The sequence below is a fragment of the Bos mutus genome, chromosome 22, assembly GCF_027580195.1.
Source record: "Bos mutus isolate GX-2022 chromosome 22, NWIPB_WYAK_1.1, whole genome shotgun sequence".
NCBI classification, from domain to species: Eukaryota; Metazoa; Chordata; class Mammalia; order Artiodactyla; family Bovidae; genus Bos; species Bos mutus.
The window spans coordinates 50,847,332-50,872,378 of record NC_091638.1 but is presented as its reverse complement, the minus strand read 5'-3'; the positions used below and the strand labels follow the sequence as shown (position 1 = coordinate 50,872,378).

The 25,047-nt window shown below is 40.2% G+C and overlaps 1 protein-coding gene across 1 annotated transcript in view; it reads right to left on the bottom strand.

Annotated features, from left to right (window-relative positions):
• Nucleotides 1-25,047, bottom strand: part of RHOA (ras homolog family member A) — a 49,841-nt gene that overhangs the window by 4,080 nt on the left and 20,714 nt on the right. The window contains exons 3-4 of the mRNA XM_070359408.1: nucleotides 5,467-5,624; nucleotides 1,159-1,279 (exon numbers count right to left, since the gene is read on the bottom strand). Coding sequence (XP_070215509.1) covers nucleotides 1,159-1,279; nucleotides 5,467-5,622 — 277 coding nt within the window. The 5' untranslated portion in view covers nucleotides 5,623-5,624. The remainder of the gene's footprint in view (nucleotides 1-1,158; nucleotides 1,280-5,466; nucleotides 5,625-25,047) is intronic.

The window sequence follows — 25,047 nt, the reverse complement described above, 5'->3', positions numbered from 1 at the left end:
TGTGTTTCAATGGAAGGTGTCCATTTTCTCTCTAAAGTTCAGCCTCAAGGGCCTCCGCAGAGTCCCACCAAAGGAAGCCAGATTAATTTGAAAACCGAAACTAAAACACAACTGTTGAACCAAAGTGAGACAATGGCAGGCAGTACCCACAGTCTCAGTCCTGGGAAGTATCACACAGGAGGCTCCATCTCAACTTGGTTCCTTGGGCTGCATGACGCTGAGCAAACGGATCTAAGTCTCAGAGCACCCCTCAGTATTGTCATTTACGTGAGTACAAGCAGGACACACAAAGAGTCACTCCACCCTAACCCCGCAGGAACAGCCCAGGCTACCAGCCAGCCCTCAACTGTCATCTGTGGTAATAATGACAGTGTCTTTGCCCCATCCACTGCCCTGTTAAAACAGGGCACCACAGCACCGAGCAAGACGTTTTATCATCTTTAGTACAAACCGAAAGCAAGTTCTGTTTCAGGCCCCGGTGCTGTTTTGCAGAGTAAGAGATCAGCATCTTTCACACATTTTTTTTTTCTTTGGAGGAAAGCAGCTTCTGTAACATGTGACCAACTGAGCCAGTGTAATGTCAGGTTTAAGTCTCTATCCACTAGCTGAGGGGCTTTATATAAAAAAGGGCTAAAGCAGGGGTTTAAAAACACCACTAGGAATCAGCAAATCATCAGTCTAGATGTTGGGAGGCAGCAGGCTCAACATTAAGTACTGAAAAAAGATGTGGACACCCAAAAAAAGCCTTCCCCAAATCTCAGTCCAGAAAATAGCTTTGGGGAATGCCCTGGATATCCAGTGGTTAGGACTCCGTGCTTTCACTGCTGAGGGCACAGGTTCAATGCCCTGGTCAGAGCATGCTGCATGCCCACCCCCAACCCCTGTCCCCTTTAAAAAAAGAAAGGAGGGCAAAAAATAGCTTTCTATTGGAACCCACCTACTTTACAAGGTGAACATGGCAGTCAAGGGAGACCAAAGCTGAAAAGGGATTCAGGGCTCAGGGTCTACAGTCCTGAGACTCTAGGACTCTGGCCACTTATGATCTCCTCTGAAACTCATGTATGCTTTTCAGCCACTTGATGTCCAGAAAGGACCTGAGAAACCAAAAACTGACCACCACACAGGCAGTGACAAACGTCAGGCTGCAGGGCTACTCACCTAAACTATCAGGGCTATCAATGGAGAAACACATCAGTATAACGTCGGTATCCGGGTAGGAGAGAGGCCTCAAGCGATCATAATCTTCCTGCCCAGCTGTGTCCCATAAAGCCAACTCTACCTATGACAGGAAAAATGAACATAAGAGTGCAGGTTAATCCCACTACTTACTTTCAGAAGAAGTGAAACCACTGTACCTTCAAATGATAGACTGTCCACATAGTAAAATACAAAAATGGTCAGTTTTATTAGTGTCAAGTCAAAAGTAATTTTGTAGCTTATAAGTACTTATAAGTACACAAATAACATTCTACAGAGGAAAGAAAGTGAATGAACCATCCCACCAGGTATACAAGGCAAGACAGGGAAAAACCAGAACAAGTAACTTTTCTTAATACAGTCTCACTCAACCATTTCCTTACCTTGTCTCATCACTCTGCTCCAATGAGGAAACAAGATTGTATCTGAATTGATGGATAAGAAAAGTGACTGTCCTGGGTGTTGGGCAAGGTCTGAGCTGACAGGAAAGGCCTATGGCTCTGCTTTTACTGCTCAAAAAAAATGTCTCAATGAAAGCATCATATAGGTAGGGGGTACTCCTTTCACCTTGGGAACCTGTTCACTTTCCAGTGGGAGGAGGGCAGACACCTGGACTTGGACAGGATCCACCACCCCCACGCCTGTCAGAGACTGTACTCAGCCCAGTCACTTCTTACAGTCACAGTGGTTTTTAGCTCTTGTGGCCCAAGGAGTTCTCCCTCCAATGCCTCGAGTAGCCTTCTCCTCCTAACACCTTCAGAGTGTTCAGTATCTAAATATTATTCCTACCTTAAAGTTGATGGCTAATTATTTCTTCCACCCTCAACCTCTGCCCCAGGATGTGTCACTCACAACTTCAAGTCCCACTGTGCCTCTGTCACGCATATTACCATCAGCTTGGTACAGGAATCCATAATATATTGATGCCCAACCCTCACAACTGGTCTGACCTCAGGATGCTACAGCTCATTCTCTCACAAATCCCACTCCCCTGGCACCCCCACACCTCATGAGCATTCAGTCAGACAGAAGAGCTAACTCTGTCTCCTGATAAATGATTCCAGGGTGCCAAGCCTGTCTCACGTCAGGGCCTTTCCATTTTTGGCACACCTATTCCCTGGCCCATAACCACCTAGAATCCTGGATGGCTCCCTGGGATCTGTGGGTGCATACTCTTATGAGAACATTCGCACGAGGCGCCCTCTCTCACCCTGGGATACTGACTTGCTCTGAGGCAGGTAGCTAGGATATGATACCCTCTTCCAGATCGAGTACCCTTTTTTCAGGGTTCCTCTCCCTGGTTCAAGGGCTTTCATTTTGCCAGGGTCAGGCACAGCAAGAAAGATATTCACTGATCATTCCTCAAGGTTTGTAAGTCAAAATCCCTATACTTCTTAAGGGTAAAAAGATCCTGGTCATTCCAAGACCCCAAGGCAAAGATGATGCTTCCAAGAGGACAGAAGAGCCAATAGTACCCCCCAAACATATACTGCCACAAATGGAAAAGACTTTCCCAACTTCTGACTGCAGACACATCGCAACCAACAGCTGTCATTCTCTAAATGACAAGATAAACATATAAACAATATACACAATATAAACTTATAAACAATATACATTCAGTACACCTTTTGAGAAATGTGCTATGAAAACACCAACCTAAACCTGTTTGTTTCCTTCAAGCCACTGGGTCTTTCTGTGTATGTGTGTGTGTGTGTGTGTGTGGGGGGCCATCTAAATTGGGTGAGAGGTCTGGTATGTGACAGCAGGCCCAAATTTTCACCAGCTTGTCAGAATTGGGCCCTGTCTCTACACAAAACCAATCTTCCTATGAAGCCCACAGAAACCTGTACCCAAGCATCCACTCAGAGAACTGACTGAAAGTTGAACTGGCAACACTTATGGGCTACCTGCAGGGTATAGGACCCAGACAAAGTTCTCTTAGGCACGAATTCATTGTGGTTTTTTTCATCCATTCGTGACCAGAAGGGCGCCATGGGGCTCCTGATGGCCTGAGAGCAGCCACTGTGGCCCACATGGCTACTGGGGACACTATAATAGGGGGTGTTGAGTATGTTCTTGTCCAGTCCAATATGTCAAGTGCTTTGGTGCTTCCAAATGCCTTCAGTCACTTCACAGACCCTTGCTGTCAACCGTAAAATGGCTTAAACCACTTTACAAATCAAAGTGGCTCCAAGATTAGACAGCTTACTCATGGTCATAGAAGTATCAAGGCATCCTGTAATGACGAACCCTAGAATTCGAAGCAGCTGGCCTAATGTGCTTTCCACACACAGTCCCACAAAATGAGGTTAGGTAGTACTAGGACAGAAAGGGACAGCAGGAAAGCAAGAACAGGAGAAGGAAGAAAGAAGACAGAATTGTGGAAGCCAATAAATTAGGTGCTAGCACCATGAGACATGTGACTGAATGCCTAAGAGGACTGTGTTGGAAAATAGCCCGTTGTTCTACTTTTCTTTTCAGCTAACCCATTTGCAATGAGAATTTCATTTCTCTTCAAAAGATGGACAGGGACCTGGATATTATTTTGACAACAAAAGGGAGGAGAAGAGGGAGAGACAATTCTAATTTCAGCAGTTTTGCTCCAGTCTTGCTGGTGCGCTTTCAGGGCAGACAGGAGGAAACACTGTCCTCACGGCCAGTGACAAGTAACTGAAGCAAATGCAGCAGCCTGTTTATGTTAAAGTCAAAAGACATTAAAAAAAAAAAAAAAAACCAAACCCAAAACCTAAATGTGAGCATGTTGTTTAAATGTCACACTGTTGGTGGTACAGAGCCGTACAACCCTTTGAGAAGCATAATCAGCAAGAACACATTGACCTAGTAATCTCAAACTTCAGCACTTAATGAAATACTATGACAGAACCATCCATACAAAGGTTCATTTTAGTATTAACCATTTGGCAACAAACTAAATTTCAAATATAAAAAAAGCTGGAAAGAACAAATATTCTAAGGCTTCCTCATGTGAAATACGCATGAATGTGGACATAATCTAGATGATAATAATTTAAAATGAATAAAATTGGACTAAGCAAGAGAGTTCCAGGAAAACATCTACTTCTGCTTTACTGACTATACCAAAGCCTTTGTATGGATCACAACAAACTGTTGAAAATTTTTAATGAGATGGGACCACCAGACCTGCCTGCTGAGAAATCTGCATGCAGGTCAGAAAGCAACAGTTAGAACTGGACCTGAACAACAGATTGGTTCCTAATAGGGAAAGGAGTATGTCACGGCTGTATATCGTCACCCTGCTTATTTAACTTATATGCAGAGTACATCATGAGAAACGCTGGGCTGGAAGAAGCACAAGGTGGAATCAAGACTGCTGGGGAAAATATCAATAACAGATATGCAGATGACACCACCTTATGGCAGAAAGTGAAGAACTAAAGAGCCTCGTCATGAAAGTGAAAGAGGAGAGTGAAAAAAACTGCCTTAAAGCTCAACATTCAGAAAACTAAAATCATGGCATCCAGTCCCATCACTTCATGGCAAATAGATGGGGAAACAACAGAAAGAGCGAGACTTTCTTTTTGGGGGCTCCAAAATCAATGCAGATGGCAACTACAGCCATGAAATTAAAAGAAGCTTAGTCCTTGGAAGAAAAGCTATGACTAACCTAGACAGAATATTAAAAATCAACAAAGGTTCGTCTAGTCAAAGCTATGGTTTTTCCAGTAGTCATGTATGGATGTGAGAGTTGGACTGTAAAGAAAGCTGAGTGCCAAAGAATTGATGCTTTTGAACTGTGGTGTTGGAGAAGACTCTTGAGAGTCCCTTGGACTGCAAGGAGATCCAACCTGTCCATCCTAAAGGAAATTAGTCCTGAATATTCATTGGGAGGACTGATGCTGAAGCTGAAACTTCAATACTTTGGCCACCTGATGCAAAGAACGGACTCATTTGAAAAGACCCTGATGCTGGGAGGGACTGAAGGCAGCAGAAGGGGACGACAGAGGATGAGATGGTTGAATGGCATCACCAACTCAATGGAAATGAGTCTGAGTAAACTCCAGGAGTTGGTGATGGACAGGTAAGCCTGGCGTGCTGCAGTCCACAGGGTTGCAAATAGTCAGACACAACTGAGCGACTGAACTGAACTGAAAAGGCAAGAACAGATTTCTCATTTTAACTTTTTGTTGTTATGTACTGAAGAGACAAAGAGACCTAATTCTCTCAAGGCTCTATGAATAGCCTAACATAAAAAACAGTAGCAGTTATTCTGAAAAGTATACTCACCTGCTTTCCATCCACTTCAATATCTGCCACATAGTTCTCAAACACCGTAGGGACATACACCTCTGGGAACTGGTCCTTGCTAAAGACAATGAGCAAGCAAGTCTTGCCACAGGCTCCATCTCCAACAATCACCAGTTTCTTCCGGATGGCAGCCATTGCTGAAACAAAACAAAAGTGTTGTCTAAATGCATGAGAATCCATGATAGCTTTAATCTATAGCACATACTTTCTGCCCACGGGGCACAAGACTCTATTAGCACACGAAAAATATAAGATAAAATGCTAGTAACACCTTTCCACGTGGCATCAAAAAGTCATACTAAAACCCCATAACTAACATTATACTTGATGGTGAAAATATTGAAAGGTTTCCTTAAGAACAGGAACAAAACAAGAAAGTCCACTCTTGCCACTTCTAAGGGGGTTGTGGCAATTAGGCAGAAGACAACATAAAAGACATCCAGACTGGAAAAGAAGTAAAATTATAAAGAGCTATTAGAAATAATAAATTCAGCAATTTACAGGATATAAGATTAACATATAAAATCAATTGTATTTCTATACCCTAGTAATGAACCTGAAACTGAAATTAAGAAAGCAATTTCACTTACAACAGCATCAAAAAGAATAAAATATGAATAAGTAACAAAAAAGCATGAAGCATACTCTGAAAACTTTAAAAAACATAGAGAGAAATAAAAGATCTAAATGGGAAGACATTCATGTTTAAGGACTAAAGGCCAATACTGTTAAATGGCAATACCCTCCAAATCAATCTACAGACTCTTACGATCTATCAAAATCTGAGCCAGCTTCTTTGCAGAAACTGACAACTGATCAGAAAATGCAAATGGAAATTCAACGGACTCAGAACAGCCAAAGCAATTTTGAAAATGAAGAGTAAAGTTAAAGGACTCAGCAAAGTTAAAGGACTCACACTTCCTGATGTCAAAACTTACTATTTAAGGTACAGTAATCAAGGCAGTATTGCACTGTTATAAAGATATAAACAATAAACAATTCCCTGGTGGCTCAGACAGTAAAGAGCACCTGCAATGCAGGAGACCTGGGTTCGATCCCTGGGACGGAAGATCCTCTGGAGGAGGGAATGACTACCCACTCCAGTATTCTTGCCTAGAGAATTCCATGGATGGAGGAGCCTGGCAAGCTAGAGTCCATGGGATCCCAAAGAGACACGACTGAGCAACTAACACGTTCATAGATCAATAGAGTAGATTTGAGAATCCAAAAATAAGCCCTCCCATTTAGGGTCAAGTAAATTTTCAAAGAGGATGCCAAGACAATCCAATGGAGAAAAAACAGCCTTTTCAACAAATGGCGCTGAGACAACTGAACAGATAACATGCAAAAGAAGGAAGTTAGAACACTACCTCACATCATATACAAAATTAACTCACAATGGATTACAGACCCAAATGTAAGAGCTAAAACTACAAGATATTTTTTAAAATGCAGTAAAATACACAGAAAACTTGCCATTTAAACAATTTCTAAGTAAATACTTTAGTGGCATTACATATATTCAACACTGTTGTACAATTATCACCATCATCCATTTCCAGAACTTTTTTCACCTTCTAAAACTGAAATTCTATATTCATTACACAATTATCACCCCATCTCCCCTACTTCCACTGTTGGCAACCACCATTCCACTGTCTACCTCTATGAATTTTCCTGCTCTAACTACCTCATGTAAGTGGAATCATACAGTATTTGTCATTTTGTGACTGGTTTATTGCACTCAGCATGTCTTAGAGGTTTCCTCTCTTTGTAGCATGTATCAGAATTTCCTTTCTTTTTAGATTGAATAATATTCCATTGTATGTACTGATATATACCACATCTTATTTATCCATCTATCTGCAAACAGACGCTTGGGTTGCTTCCATCTTTTGGTTAAAAAATACATTTCTCACAATGTATTGTGAACAGTGTATTCACAAATATCAAGAAACAAAGAAGAAAGATAAATTGGACTTCATAAAAAATTTTAAAGCTTTTGTGGTTCAAGGGATAGCATCAAGAAAATGACAAGATAATCCACAGAATAGGAGAAAATTATATGGGACCTATATCCAGAATATATAAAGAACTCCTACAACTGAATAAGAAAAAAGCAGCTTAGGTTGGTGGTCTGACTTGGGATCTCTCGTTGCAGTCAAGGTTGATGTGGACCCACAACATGTAAAGAACTCCTACAACTCAATAATAACTAGACAGACAATCCGATTTAAAACTGGGCGAAGGATCTGGCTATATCTATGACCCAGCAATTCTACTCATAACTCCAAGAGAAATAAAAATGTATTCACACAAAAAATTTACATGAATGTTCACAGCAGCATTATTCATCACCATCAAAAAGTAGAAACAAACCAAACATCTAACAACTGATGAATGTACAAAATGTGATTTATCTACACAATGGAATATTATTCAACAATGAAGTGGGGGGATACTAATACATGCTACAACATGGATGAACCCTGAAAACATTACAATTTGTGAAAGAAGCTAGTTACAAAGAAACACATGTTGTGTCATTCCATTTATATGAAATGTCCAGAACGGGCAAATGCAGAGATAGTAGACTCGTGACTTCCAGGGGAAGGGAACTAGAGGAGGGAGGAATAGGGAATGACTACCAAAAGAATAGTGAGGTTTTTTATAAGGTGATAAATTTTTCCAAAATGATTCTCAGATGGTTATGTAACTCGAATATTCTATATACAACTGAATTGTAAACTTTTAATGGGTGAATTATAATGTGTGTGGATATTACCAAAGCTGTTACCAAAAAAAGGAAAAGCATGAAGACTCCCTACCTCCACTTGCTACAGCCTAGAGGTCAACCCGAACTCTCACCATTACCTCTTAGAACAGCACTCCAATTTTTAATTGTGCACTTTGCTGCCCAGCTAAAAGACATTTCTTAGTTTCCCTTAGACTAGATACAGCCAGGTACAAACTTCTAGCCCCTGAGATGTAATCAGCAGTATTCTGTGGGACTTCCAGAAAATCTTCCTTAAAGTTGGAAGTCCCTGCCCTTCTTCATCTCCTTCCTCCTTCCTGCTGCTTAAAGCTGGAGTCACGGCTGCTTTCTAAACAGTCATCCTAGAATATGAGTGCCACACCCTGGAGTTGAAGGAATAAAGGATGGAAGGCACCTAGATCCCAGATATCTTGGGAGCCACCGTCTCAGCCCAAGACTGCCTACTTCCATACTTCTTTTATGTGAATGAAAAATAACTGTCTTGTTTAAGGTAGTATTTTTCAGGTCCCCATTATCTATAGTCAAACTAATCCTCAACAATACATTCACTGACAAAACCATACTGTCTCAAGGGAACGTTTCTCAAACTGGAGTGGGTGACACAATCCATTGGGGTACATACATGAAGTAAACATCAGAAACTATTTTTTTTAGTCTGGAAAACATAGGAAATTTAGCTTTAAAATTTAATGCACATAAACTCATAAGGTTCTGTAATGCGAAGGGCTGACGCTGCTGTCGCTCATTTGTGAGTTCTGAGAACATGTGGTGTAGTGCAATGAATATGTGGCTGGCTAAGAATATACATATATATTATGAAGTTTTAACCAACTCACAATATTATCTAGTAATAGTTAAAGACTTATTTTCTGTGAAAAAGCAAAATAAGGATTAGGGATAATACTCCTAATGCAAGCATAATAACCAGCATATACATAAAAGGGAAATGTGTTCAATACAATTCTTTAAAACATAGGACCACACAATGAAAACAGTACTGTATAGAGACTAGCCCTTTAAACTATAACTCAGGGACAGAGGAGCCTGTTGGGCTGCTGTCTGTGGGGTTGCAGAGTCGGACACGACTGACGCGACTTAGCAGCAGCAGCAGCAGCAGCACTTCTGACACCCATTCAGCTCCTTATATCCCTCCATTTTTGTTTTTGATTCCTACTTGATTCACTTGTGTTTTGTCTTCCAACCAGACTGCAAATCACCTCAGAGCAAAGGAAATAGCTTCTATTTCTTCACAGCCCTATGTGGCTCCATACTTGAGTGGACATGTAGTAGAATTTAAGCAAGTGAAGGGTATGAAGCAAGTGGAAATGTATAACTTTTCTTTGAAACAGACCAGAGAGAAGAAGGTTAGTAGAGGAAAGCACGGACGTGGGGAGGTTCCTTGTTTTAAAATAGGCACCCTGCACTTTATGGTAGACTCAAAGAAGGAGCCAATAGACAGGAGTGATGAAGGGGGGTGTGGGATACGTATTAAGAAAATCCAAAAACAAAACATTTTTTCAATGAAAAAGGAGAGACAGACTACTTCATTTTCAGTCTCCTATGAAATAATCCAGGGCACAGACGCTAATTTACCTTTTTTAAAAACTCTTTCCTCTATGTTCAGTCTGACTGCTAACATCTTGATAGGATTCACAAATCATTTTCTGTTTTTTTTCTTATGTTCTCAAATTCATGTCACAATTTTACCTCCTAGGCCTATCTTGGTATTGGTGTATGCCCAAAGTCCAGCAATCAGGACCTTATAGGATGCAAACAAAATGTATCTGTAATTCCCTAAATTATTAAAAAAGACTGCCATCTTTGAATAGTATCCTTCCTAGAAAGTACTCAATTTTTAAGAAGTAATTCCTGTAAATCAAATACAGTTAAGGACACAAAATAAAAATTCCAGGGAGCGACCAAAAAGGCTCTTGAATATTTCCCTTAGGGAATATTCTGCCCAGGAAAAATATAAAACCATTCAGCTTCTACTGATGATAAAGAAATCACAAGTGATTATGGGACAAAATGAAAATGAAAGCCTATAATTACAAGGTGATTTCTGGGATGCTGGGAGTCTGGCAACACAACCAGAAGTTGTTGACAAGATGTGAAGAGTACAAACATCAGAAAATGAAACTCCCTACTTTTTTTCCTGAAATGACCCAGGAATTTTTTTTTACTCTAGTATCTTTCCTTTCCATGTTGTTATAATCCAGCATCTTTTCAAGTAGATGGCTTGCCAGCTTGAGAAGGAAAATCATATTGAGCTCTCTCTGCAGTCTCTCTGCCAGATGTGTTATTTTCTAGACTCTGAATTGTTTCAGATATAATTCTTAAAAATTTTGAGTAGAGGTTTGTTTTTCCAGTAACAATCAGCTGTAAGATATCTATTTAAGTCACCTGTAATAGCATGCAAGTGAGTGTATATTTCTTTAGAGGAGTTATGGGAAATCTCTACATCTCTCACAGGGTCTGGCATAAGACAGAGGAATGCAGTGAGCAAGTTACTCCTACTAAGGTCTCTCCTGCCCAGGCCTAACCTTACGGCCTCCAGCACCTTTCAATTTATAGAGTATTGCCACCTGGGGTATCCCACACACCCCCTTCATCTCTCCTGTCTACTGGTTCCTTCCAGTCCACCATAAAGTGCAGGGTGCCTATTTTAAAACAGGGAATCTCCCCACATCCATGCTTTCCTCTATTAACCTTCCTCTCTCTGGTCTGTTTCAAAGAAAAGGTATGTATTTTCAGTTGCTTCATACCCATTCACTTGCTTAAATTCTACCAATGTGCATTCTGCCCAAACTTCTACTGAAACTTTCTCAAAAGTCACCAGTGACCTACCTTCACAAAATCCAGTCCTGATTCTCCTTGATATTTTTTACCACCTTACCTTCCTGTCCTTGAACCTCCCTGACAAAATATGCTAAAATAAACACTGATTATAATAGCCAAGACATGGAAGCAACTTTAATGTCCATCAACAGAGGAATGGATAAAGATGTGCTACATATATACAATGGCATATCACTCAGCCATTAAAAAGAATAATGCCACTTGCCACATCATAGATGGACCTAGAGTGTATCATACTGAGTGAAGTGAGACAGAAGGAGAAATATCATATGACATGCCTTATATGGGGAATCGAAAAAGAAATGATACAAATGAACTTACTTAAAAAAAACAGAGAGACTCACAGACTTAGAAAAGGAACTTTACGGTTGCTGGGGGGGGGTGGGGGTGGGGAGGAATAGTTAGGGATTTGGGGAAGGTCATGTACACACTGCTATATTTAGAATGGAAAACCAACAGGGACCTATTGCATGGCACACAGAACTATGCTCAACGTTATGTGCCAGCCTGGATGGGAGGGGGCTTGGGGGAGAATGAATACATGTATATGTATAGCTGAGTCCCTTCACTGTTCACCGAAAGTACTTTGTTAATAGGCTATACCCCAAAACAAAATAAAAAGTTTATAAAAGTCTGGAAAAACAAAAGCCCCCAATTTTAAGTACATACTTCCTACCACCACTGTATAGCAGTTGGATCCTTCACATCTGAAAACAGCCCTGTAAAATGCCATCAGAAAGCCAAGTAGCACCACAGCAAAGATACCTGCTGTTAGAGATTACTATTCACAGGGGACAGTGTACCAAGTATATTGGGCCCAGTCCTGCCCTGTGATTTTTAAGGGCTCGAAAATTCCCAGGATGGGAACTACGGCAGTATCAGTGGTTGCTGCAACCTCTCAATATCAACCACAACAATGACAAATTAAGGTAACCTTGACTTACATGAAGATATTAAGAAGAGGTGGCCAAGAATACACAGAAGAACTATACAAAAAAGATCTTCATGACCCAGATAACCAAGATGGTGTGATCACTCACCTAGAGCCAGACATCCTGGAATGCAAAGTCAAGTGGGCCTTAGGAAGCATCACTATGAACAAAGCTAGTGGAGGTGATGGAATTCCAGTTGAGCTCTTCCAAATCCTGAAAGATGATGCTGTGAAAGTGCTGCACTCAATACGCCAGCAAATTTGGAAAACTCAGCAGTGGCCACAGGACTGAAAAAGGTCAGTTTTCATTCCAATCCCAAAGAAAGGCAATGCCAAAGAATGTTCAAACTACTGCACAATTGCACTCATCTCACACACTATCAAAGTAATGCTCAAAATTCTCCAAGCCAGGCTTGAACAGTATGTGAACCATGAACTTTCAGATGTTCAAATTGGATTTAGAAAAGGAAGAGGAACCAGAGATCAAATTGCCAACATCCACTGGATCACGGAAAAAGCAAGAGAGTTCCAGAAAAACAAATACTTCTGCTTTGTTGACTATGCCAAAGCCTTTGACTGTGTGGATCACAACAAACTGTAGAAAATTTTTAAAGAGATGGGAATACCAGACCACCTGACCTGCCTCCTGAGAAATCTGGATGCAGGTCAGGAAGCAATAGTCAGAACTGGACATGGAACAACAGACTGTTTCCAAATTAGGAAAGGAGTACGCCAAGGTTATATATTGTCACCCTGCTTATTTAACTTATATGCAGAGTACATCATGAGAAACACCGGGCTGGATGAAGCACAAGGTGCAATCAAGATTGCCGGGGAAAGTATCAATAACCTCAGATATGCAGACAACACTGCACACCGCCTCATGGCAGAAAATGAACTAAAGAGCCTCATCATGAAAGTGAAAGAGCAGAGTGAAAAAGCTGGCTTAAAACTCAACATTCAGAAAACTAAGATCATGGCATCTGGTCCCATCACTTCATGGCAAATAGATGGGAAAGCAATGGAAGCAGCGAAGAGACTTTATTTTGGGGAGGCTCCAAAATCACTGCAGACGGTGACTGCAGCCATGAAATTTTTAAAAGACGCTTGCTCTTTGGAAGAAAAGCTGTGATCAACCTAGACAGCATATTAAAAACCAACAAAGGTCTGTTTAGTCAAGGCTATGGTTTTTCCAGTAGTCATGTATGGATGTGAGAGTTGGACTATAAAGAAAGCTGAGTGCCAAAGAATTGATGCTTTTGAACTGTGATGTTGGAGAAGACTCTTCAGAGTCCCTTGGACTGCAAGGAGATCCAATCTGTCCATCCTAAAGGAAATCGGTCCTGAATGTTCATTGGGACGACTGATGCTGAAGCTGAAACTCCAATACTTTGGCCACCTGATGAGAAGAACTAACTCATTTGAAAAGATCCTGATGCTGAGAAAGATTGAAGGCGGGAGGAGAAGGGGACGACAGAGGATGAGAAGGCTGAATGGCATCACCAACATGATGGACACAAGTTTGAGTAGGCTCCAGGAGTTGGTGATGGACAGGGAAGCCTAGCGTGCTGAAGCCCACAGGGTCATCAAGAGTCGGACACGACTGAGTGACTTAACTAAACTGACTTAGATGTGGAGTCTGCCTTGGCTCTGCTGCACTGCTTTTGTTTGGGGAGTTCTCTGTTTGCTTTTTTGGCCATGCCAGGCGACTTGTGCGATCTTTGTTCCTCGACCAGGAATCAAACTCAGGGCCCTGGCAGTGACAGCACCAAGTACTACCCGCTGGACCTCCCGGGAATCTTCCTGTTGCTTTGCTGTGGTAACAGTTACTATTCTATAGGCAACAGGAAAGAACCACAGTCTTCCATATATAGTCTCATTCACAAAGTTACTGATAACCACATCAAAAAAGCCAATTAGGCCTTCTGACTGTGTCCAGAGGCTTGATACTTTAAGTTATAGCAACAAGGTGAACTCAACAAGGCCACACAGTGGGGCTGTCTGGGCCTGGCACTCAATGATTTAGTGGTTAAAACATAAAATACAACTAAAAAAATATTAATTCCTATTGTACGGTTTCTATTAGGAAACTTCTGTTTTATTTGTTCAAAGACTCAGCACAGGACTGGCTGTGCTGCTGAGCAGCAGTGCTGGGAGTGAATTTCAAGAGGTCACCCTTCTGGGAAACCACCACCTTCCTTCCACAGGAGGAAATAAGGGCTGTCTGCACATAAACATCCTCCCTTAACAGCACTGAGGACAGAGGGCAAGAATATCTTTTTTGTAATGTGCAAATCCTGGCTGGCACAGTCTTAAGTACTTGGACCAATGCCCCATTCAAGGGTGACTCTTCTGCTGGTACTGATGATGAAGCACTGTCCACAGCAGACTTCACTGGCCCATCAGAGGCTTGGGCTTTTGGAGGACAACCACTGAAAGACACCTCACTGCCACATGTGACAGTGCTGCCTACCGCTCATCACAAGCTACTCCATTTCTGCCTCACCCCATGACCTGACACACAACTTCTTCAAAAAACACACTACGCTAATCATTCTTCTGGTTCTCCCTTTAATGATACAGTGTTGTAAGTTTCAAAATACACTATACTACAACAGATCTTACACTGTTTGATCAGCCACCATGGTCCTTTTCACTGGTGTATCACAAATCACTTGCTATACATTTGATAGGAACTGATTTGATTCTGAACTTCTCCAGAGGCAGATATAATTATCATTCATTTTACTAAGGAGAAAAGAAGCTTAGAGTTACTATTTTACTGAGTAAAAGGCCACTAAGTTATTAAAATACATTTTCAAAACTGGAACACTGTTCTAGCACGAGGTACCCAGTTTTTGGAGAGGTTACTGAAATGTAACTTGTGCAACTGGGACTGACAACAAAGGATTTACTCATTGCTGAAGAGCCTTACAAATCAATCAAACTCCATTAGCCTAAATTTCTGCCAGTAAACATATAAATCAGGCCAGGTCTACTAAGCAAACATGTCACAGAAACCCTGTACTGATACCCAATGAAAGGCATGTGGTGTCCAACTGTCAGGGGGCAAGTGGAGAGGGAGAACACGACACATGTGAAAAGAAGCTATTCTACAGTATGCATTACATGTGTGCATTATATAGTGGATATATGTGTGAGCAACACACATATAAAATCTTTCTTAAAAATATCTCAATTGAAATAAAATTCACATACAATTTATCCACTTGAATTCCATAATTCTGGGTATCTAAGGTACAGCATAATGATTATAGATTATGATACTCTAACTTATATGCAGAGTACATCATGAGAAACGCAAGACTGGAAGAAACACAAGCTGGAATCAAGACTGCCGGGAGAAATATCAATAACCTCAGATATGCAGACGACACCACCCTTATGGCAGAAAGTGAAGAGGAACTCAAAAGCCTCTTGATGAAAGTGAAAGTGGAGAGTGAAAAAGTTGGCTTAAAGCTCAACATTCAGAAAACGAAGATCATGGCATCCAGTCCCATCACTTCATGGGAAATAGATGGGGAAACAGTGGAAACAGTGTCAGACTTTATTTTTGGGGGCTCCAAAATCAGTGCAGATGGTGACTGCAGCCATGAAATTAAAAGACGCTTACTCCTTGGAAGGAAAGTTATGACCAACCTAGATAGCATGTTCAAAAGCAGAGACATTACTTTGCCAACAAAGGTTCGTCTAGTCAAGGCTACGGTTTTTCCTGTGGTCATGTATAGATGTGAGAGTTGGACTGTGAAGAAGGCTGAGCGCCGAAGAATTGATGCTTTTGAACTGTGGTGCTGGAGAAGACTCTTGAGAGTCCCTTGGGCTGCAAGGAGATCCAATCAGTCCATTCTAAGGGAGATCAGCCCTGGGATTTCTTTGGAAGGAATGATGCTGAAGCTGAAACTCCAGTACTTTGGCCACCTCATGCGAAGAGTTGACTCATTGGAAAAAACTCTGATGCTGGGAGGGATTGGGGGCAGGAGGAGAAGGGGACAACAGAGGATGAGATGGCTGGATGGCATCACTGACTGGGTGGATGTGAGTCTGAGTGAACTCCGGGAGTTGGTGATGGACAGGGAGGCCTGGCGTGCTGCGATTCATGGAGTCGCAAAGAGTCGGACACAACTGAGTGACTGATCTGATCTGATCATATACTTGAAAGTTGCTAAGGAAATAAATCTTAAATGCTGTCACTTCACACACAAAAATGGTTGTTATGTGACATGATGCAGTCGTTAGCTAATGCTTTGGTGGTAGTCATTTTGCAGTTTAGGTGTATCAAATTAATAGCATGCACCTTAAGTTTATACAATGTCAATTATATCTCAATTAAGCTTGGAAAAAAGTACAAAATAGTTTTTGGCATTTTACAGTATTTTTAGAAGTTGTGATAATATATAGCAAAATTTGCCATTTTAACTATTTTATTTTAAATGCAAAACTGTGATATTATGACTTACAAGAAATATATATATGGTCTTTGTCCTAGCTCCTGGCACATAGCTACTAAAACCTTAGTAACTTTCTAAGTGACATGAGCAATGTAGAGTTATTTGTTACAATATTTGGTCTTTTGTCCTCAAATAGCTTCAGTTCCTGAAATAGCTCCAGAATGATCAGGGTGAAAAATGTCTTGTTATTCATAACAAGCGCTTTTCAATCATACCTGTGTTTAAGTTAATGAAGTGACTTTGGAAAATCCCTAAGGATGGGGGCTGATTGCCAGGAGAATTAGGTTGCTTTGTAAACTCCAGGGGATTAGTGTTGTAACTTTCAGTCCACCTCCCATCACAAGCAGGAAAGAGCTGCTGGAGGTTGATCAATCAACACTGGCTGTTGATTTAATCAATCATACCAGCATAATGAAGCCCTTCCCAAACCCAAAACGGTTCAGAGAACATCCAGACTGGTGTGAGAGTGACACACCCTAAGAGGATATGGAAGCTATGCCCCTTCTCTCATATCCTGCCCTATGCATCTGGCTGCTCTTTCTCTAAGAAACTGGTAACCTAGTAAGTTAAATATTTTCCTGAGCTGTGAGTCACTCTAGCAAATTAACTGAACTTCAAGAGGGGGCTGTGGGAACCTGGGGTTTATAAAGCAATAAAAAGAGAGCTCTTTGGGTGTAAATGACAGATTCTCAAAATTAAAAGTTGACTTGATTCAGATACAAAATCTGAAACTTTAACCCAAACTTTGCTTGCTTTGGTAACTAAGTCAAGTTTCTTTCTAATTGAATTACTCACTCAACAAAATTCTGTTACTGTTTGTTATCTTTAACCTCAAAACATTAGGAACCCAAATCTAACTAACCAGCTTCACCTCCATATGTCTTACAGAGTGATTTACATTTCTTCAAAGAGATGAGATCTATATTTGGCCCAGGTTAAGGTCTCTGCAAGAATCTACTTAGAAAACCTGCAACTTAAACCATCTCTATGTACACAGGACAAGAGCTATTGAAGGGTGCTGGTGCTGGTAAGTCGCTTTAGTCGTGTCCGACTCTGTGCGACCCCATAGACGGCAGCCCACCAGGCTCCCCCGTCCCTGGGATTCTCCAGGCAAGAACACTGGAGTGGGTTGCCATTTCCTTCTCCAATGCATGAAAGTGAAAAGTGAAAGTGAAGTCGCTCAGTCGTGTCCGACTCTTCGCGACCCCATGGACTGCAGCCCACCAGGCTCCTCCGTCCATGGGATTTTCCAGGAAAGAGTACTGGAGTGGGGTGCCATCGCCTTCTCCGTATTGAAGGGTAATGGAAGACTAATTTGGCAACTGCCATTTAATATTACTAGTAGCCTTTAGCAGAAAAAAAAAGCTTTCTTGAAATTCATTTCCGGGCACGATCTATAGGAGTTCTCCCCAAATAAAGTACCCTGAGGTCTTACTGCACAGGACGTCCAGGCCAGGGTCTAGCATTCCAACTTTTTTCTGGAAAATCCCATAGGCAGTCATCAAAGTAGCAGCAAGATAATCGGCTTACTCAAGCCACAAGCTAGAATTTTTCAAGCTCCTTGTGAAAGCCCAGATTCGGCAGCAGAAGACATGAAGTGATGCCCAGTAATATCTCTGGGAGATGTGTTCTGCTCAAGGCCTTATATGTAAGAGTTTTAAATCTTAGTTGAGTTTTAAACCTTATAACCTAGGTGTACTTAGACAATTTAGGTTATTCCAGAGTTCTCTGGCTTTACCAGATTGTCTACATAAGGACCTTTCCTTATGACACAAATGGAGTCAAGTGGAACCCTTGAATACATACCACAGCCTTACTCCTGATTCTTTAAAAAACTTTAACAATGAAGCGAGAACCCCTACAAAGAGGGAAAGTCATTTTCTCAGAGGGAATGAAAGCAAACACACAAGCCTGCAGGCATTCTGCTTTTCTAAAAAAAATTCAGCCCCCTTCCCCCAAATCAATTCTTTTAATACAAATTTTTGATTCCTTGGGTCATGCTGTCAGCTAGGTGTGAGGAAAACCAAGAGTATAGTAATAATATATGAAGTGAAAACACAAATAAATACCTAGTAGATGGTTACTTCATGAGAGATGAACCTTCCTTGACTATTTCTCAATAACTCTCAACTTAAATTGTACATGCAAAAAAAAAAGGGGGCGGGGTTACAAAAAAAAAAGAAGAAAACCAAATCTCAAAAGGTCTTGAGATGTCAGTGGGAGGCAATAACGAAAACTGAAACAAAGTAAAGGGAAAGAAGTTAATTTGGGGGTGGTGGGTAAAAAAAAATTTTTTTACAAGGAATTTCACAAAGTGAGCATATCCATGTAACCACCACCACAATCAACAGCACAGCCAGCATCCCAGAAGGTCCCTGTGTCTCCGTCCTCCTAAGTCATTCCTGGACTAGTCTCGTTTCTTTCCTTGTGGATTGGTTTTCGCTGGGTTTAAATTTCTTTGCTGGATTTTGAACTTTCTTTGGAGTTACTTTAACAATCTTTCAGAGATTTCATCCAGACTGCTTCAATAGCATTTGGTTTACTTTCACTGCTGTGCTGTATTCTGCTCTTAACTGATGATTTCTGCCTTTTAGGAATAAATACTGTTACGGCAAATCTTGCACATGGCTTATATTTACTAAACAATTTTGTGGGTTTATACCTAAGAGAAGGTTTTGCTTTAGTACATACTACTAAACAGCTTTGCAAAGTAGTTGTACACACCCACAAGCAGTAAGTGCTTTCCATTCAATGATTTTCTTCAAATTTCAGCCAACTTGGTGGGTGTGTAGTGATATCCCATTGTGCTTTAATTTGCACATCTCTGATGATTAATGGTGTTGAACACCTTTTCCTGAATTTACTGGCCATTTTACAAAGCTGCTTTTGTGAAAAATGATTACTTTGAACTAAGAAATTTAATTTTACTAGGGAAATAAGATAGCTATGAAACATACGAAGATATAGGCTGAATTTTTTTTTTAACAGAAGCCAAGAGTAACAGAGTAGGTCAGACTATCAATCACTGAGAAGCAAATAAAACTATTTCAGACTTAGATTCAGTAAAAATTACTCTGGGGTAACTGGTAAATGGTGCTTCATTTTACTCCTATAGCACATACACTGATTAAGAGGTTCTCAAAATGTGCCTTGCATCAGCATCACCTGGACAGAGGGCTTGTTTAAACCCAGACTAATGGACCCAACTCCCACAGGTTCAGATTCAGTAGTTCTGTGGTAGGGGCTGAGACTTTGCATTTCTATCAAATTCCATATGATGCTAACACCACTAATCTAGGGACCACTTTTGAGAACCACTGAAGGCCGAGACAGTCGCCTTAATAGGATAATTTCATTAATTGAAGTCTGAGACAGTCACCTTAATAGGACGATTTCATTAATTGAAGACTAAAAAAAAAAAAAAAAAAAAAACCAAGGGAGAACTAAACCACTCATGAGTGCCTTACAATATCTGCCTGCTAACCTTCAGTTCACAGTTATTTTTAATTTTCAATTCAATTTAATCTAGAAGACTCCAGAATGTTGCATACTAAACTCAAGGCACTAAAACAGCTCCAGAAAGCCTTCAGGAAGCTACTCAGACAAAAGTGAGTCAACATCATGGTTATACAAACATGAGGAAATCTCGGAAGACTGCTGTGTGAAATGGAGAGAACTGAATGTTAATGCATTGTTGTAGTCTACCTACCCAAGTGCAGGAAGCAGCTGAGAAATGTCTGAAGGACCACTCCCACACTGCAACAAGGTAAGCGTGACAGGCAGGAGTGCAAACAGGCTGTAGTAAGCAGAGGGAATCATGAGACTTATAAAAAGAAGTGTGAGAAGAGCTGGCCACCACTTATCAGTCTAACTGTAGCAGAGCTTCCTGAAAGTCAGAAAGCTGCTACCCTTGCTTGACATCATCTGTCTCCCAAAGACAGTAAACAGACTAAGATACACTAGAACTAAATCAATGACTTTACAGCAACTCAAACGTACTTGACATTTGGTAGCTCTCTTCCTCTGGTGTGTAAATGATAGTCTAAAAAGAATATGTACAAAAAAATAATAAAAAAGGATAGAAAGATGGTGAAATGTGAATTATAGTGTTTACAACCCCAAGACTTTTGATCAAATATATAAAAAAACTCAGTTAAGGAGAAATGATTCAGAGTAATCAATCACTCTGAGTTACAGATTAACTGATTCTTTCACAACATCAACAAGATTTGCTTGAAGAGGCAAGAGAAAAGGATACTAAAACCTGCAGGATTGCTTCTTGATGCTTGTGGGGCAGAGAGGAGGGTGAGAAGAGCGTGTTTAGAAATACAGTCTGTGGAACAAATTTGTTTATTAGTTCAGTGCCTTGTTCTGCCCCTTACTGGTTAGCTGTGTGACTCTGGACAAGTTAGCCTTTCTGTGCTTCAATTTCTTTTTCTGTAAAATAAAAATATAGACTCTAACCCGTAGGGCTGTTATGAGAGTTAGATGTGTTCATATAAAGGAAACAGTCTATAAAAGTATTACTTAACTGCTTCCTATTTCTTGCAATTTTCCTTTTATTTTCTATAAAGTGGTGGAAGACAAGGCTTCTTTACCTTTAACTCAATGCCTATGTTTCTGGGTACAAGTATAGAAAAAAAGAAAGTTGGGAGAGTGGGTTGCAAAAATGAAAGGTGATTTAGATAAATGGAAAGACATCTGTGGTCATGTAATGTAGGTGGCAATACTCCTCAAATTGATCTATACATTCAATGCATTCCTTATCAAAATCTCAGCAGGGTTCTTTGCCAGAAATTAAGAAGCTGCTCCTAAAATTCATATGGAAATAAGGGACTCAGAATAGCCAAAACAATACTGAAAAAGAAAAATTAAGTTGGAGGATTCCCTACTTTCAAAACTCACCACAAAGCTACGGGAATAAACCAAAAGGCAATGTGGCACTAGTATACAGACAGACATTCAGACAAATAGAAGAGGCCAGAAGTACACCTTCACATATATGGTCAGTTGATTTCTAACAAGGGGCCATTCTATAAGGAAAGGACAGTCATTCCAATAAATAGTGCTGGGGGAACTGGAATATTCACATGCAAAAGTCCATTCTGAGTTTACACAATAAAAAAAGTTAACTCAAATAGGTAAAAGAGGAAAACCATAAAAACCTTAAAATACGGGGGAAAAATCTTGTCATTGGATTTAACAATAATTTTTTGGATATGACACTACAAACAAAGTCAGTAAAAAAAAAAAAAATGTTAAACTGAACTTCATCAAAAATAAAAACTTTTGTATCTCAAAGAGCACCATCAGCAAGTAAAAAGATGACCCACTTTTCAGGAGAAAGTATTTACAAACCACGTATCTGACATGGGATTAATATTCAGAATATATACAGAACTCCTGCAAAAAAATAAACAACCCAACTCAAAACTGGGCAACAGAAGATATACAAATGGCCAATAAGCTCATGAAAAAGATGGTCAACATCACAAATTATTAAGGAAATACAAATCAAAACTACAATTAAAGACCACCTCACATCTATTTGGATGGCCAATATTTTAAAAAAGACAAAGAAAACAAGTGTTAAACAGGGATGTAAAATGCTACAGCCTCTACGAAAAACAGTATAGAGGCCTCTCAAAAAATTATAAACAGAATTACCATATGACCCAGCATTCCACTTCTGGGTATATACATCAAATAACTGAAAAGCAGGACCTTGAAGAGATAGTTGCACAATCATGTTCATAGCAATATTATTCACAATAGCTAAAACATGAAAGCAATCCGAGTGCAGCCACGTAAAATGTGGTATATATACATACAAGGAATTATTCAGCTTCAAGGAAGGAAGGAAATTCTGCAGTCTGCTACAACATGGAGGACATCATGCCAACTGAAATAAGTCACAAAAAAATAAATATATGATTCCACTTATGTTTTAGTCAAAATCATAAAGATACAAAGGGGAATGAGTGGTGTTTGCCTAGGTCCATGGGGACAAGAGAATGGAGGATTAATATTAAATGGGTATAGAGTTTCAGATTTACAAGATGAAGAGAGTTATGGGAATAAATGGTAGTGACGGGTGCACAACAATGTGAGTTTTATTTGGCTGGCAGGATCTTTATTTCCCACCAAGGGACTGAACCTGGGGCAGGGCAATGAAAGCCTGGAATCTTAAGCATGAATCCACCTTGGAACTCTTGACATGAATGTATTAATGTGTAATACCCCTGAACTGTACACTTAAAAATGGCTAAGACAGGGACTTCTGTGTGGTCCAGGGGCTAAGGCGTCGAGCTCCCAATGTAGGGGCCTGGGTTTGATCCCTGGTCAGGGAACCAGATCCCACAAGCTGCAACCAAGACCCAGAGTTGCCAAGTAAATAAAGAAATAAATATTTTTATATTTAAGTTTCCACGATACTCTCTTTCCATACATCTTACCCTCTCCTCCCCTCTCCCTATGTTCATAAGTCTATTCTCTATGTTTGTTTCTTCACTGCTGCCCTATAAATAAATTCTTCAGAACCATTTTCCTAGATTCCATATATGAGCGTTAGAATACAATACGTTTATCCTTCTCTTTCTGACTCACTTCACTCTGTATAATAGGTTCTAGGTTCATCCAGCTCATCAGAACTGACTCAAATGAGTTCCTTTTTATGGCTGAGTAATATTCCATTGTGTGTATGTACCACAACTTCTTCATCCATTCATCTGTCCATGGGCATCTAGGTTGCTTCCCTGTTCTAGCTAAATAGTGCTGCAGTGAACAATGGGATAAGTGTGTCTTTTTCAACCTAGGGTATATGCCTAGGAGTGGGATTGCTGGGTCATATGGTGGTTTTATTCCTAGTTTTTAAGGCATCTCCATACTGTCTTCCATAGTGGCTGCATCAATCTACATTCCCACCAACAGTGCAAGAGCGTTCCCTTTTCTCCACACCCTCTCCAGCATTTATTGTTTGTTGACTTTTTGATGATGGTCATTGTGACCTGTGTGAGGTGGTATCTCATTGTGGTTTTGATTTGTATTTCTCTAACAATGAGCAATGTTGAGCATCTTTTTATGTGTTTGTTAGCCACCTGTATGTCTTCTTTGGAGAAATGTCTGTCTAGGTCTTTTCCCCACTTTTTTGATTGGGTTGTTTGTTTTCCTGGTATTGAGTTAACCAATACCAGTAAATAAATAATTAAAAAAAAAAAGGCTAAGAAGGTAAATTTTATGTTTTGTGTAATTAAAAAAAAAAAGGTGACCAGTAGGCTCCAGTCTTCACACTGATTTAGAAGACAGAAGCAAATCAATTTTTTTTAATATAAATTTATTTAATTGGAGGCTAATAATTTACAATATTGTATTGGTTTTGCCATACATCAACATGAATCTGCCACGGGTATACATGTGTTCCCCAACCTGAACCCCCCTCCCACCTCCCTCCCCATACCATCAGAAAAGGAGGCTTCCCTTTCTATCTATAGAGACCACAGGCTGGCTATCAGAGGCAATCAGGCTAAGGGCTCCTGTCAGGATTTAGGAAATCTAATCTGTTTCACTTTGGAACAGGCAACATGTAACAAAAAAATACAGATCAAACAAAAGTTAGACTGGGAAAACATATGGCCTATCCTAGGCTCAGGATTTCAAGGAAGAGTTACAATGGCAGCCTTAGAAAAACTAAATAAAACTCTTTCAGGAATAAATAAAAACAAGTCAAGGTTATTAATATGAAAGAGATAATCAAAGGGGAAAATGGGGAATCAAAGTGAAAAATTTACTTAACAGTGAAAAAGTTACCGAGCAGTTCTTCAAAGAGCCCAAAGTGACAAGTGAGTGCAGCTAACAACTGTTGCAAATATCACTGATTTGGGATTTTAAGAAACATAGTTTAATTACAGTTTATCCGGAACAATGCTGTCACTAAGTCTCATCAGACTCTTTTGTGACCCCATGGACTGTAGTCTGCCAGGTTCTTATTTACACTTTATCTAGAACTAAGGCAAGTAGAAAGATGCTTGAACTAAGGTACCTTCAGTATTCATGAGACATTTCAACGACAATATAGTAAGCACCTATATATGTTTATATACCAACAGTTAATTCCGCATAACTTCCTAAAAAGTTGGCTTTACTAAGCAATTAAGTTAACGGAACAAGGACTTCATCTAGAATTAGGTAAGAAGGGTCAGAGGACAGAAAAATCAGTTTATGGATCAAAGTTCAGAGATTTAATCCTGGATCACAAGGTCACCCACAGACACACACTTGGGTTTTAAGGACTGCACTGCAGAAGCAACATTCTCCAACAACCTTCTGACATTAAAGGTGTAAACGGTCCAATCCACTCTAGGTCTATTGCGTTAACACTTGCACCATGATAAAATTCTATAAACAGTAAAAGCCTATTCTGGTCCTGTATATACTTCCCTTCTGCCCAAGAAGCCTCCCTACCTCTTCTCTATCAAATATTTACCTCTCAAGATGACAAAGTTACTTCTTTCCTGATCTCCTCCTCC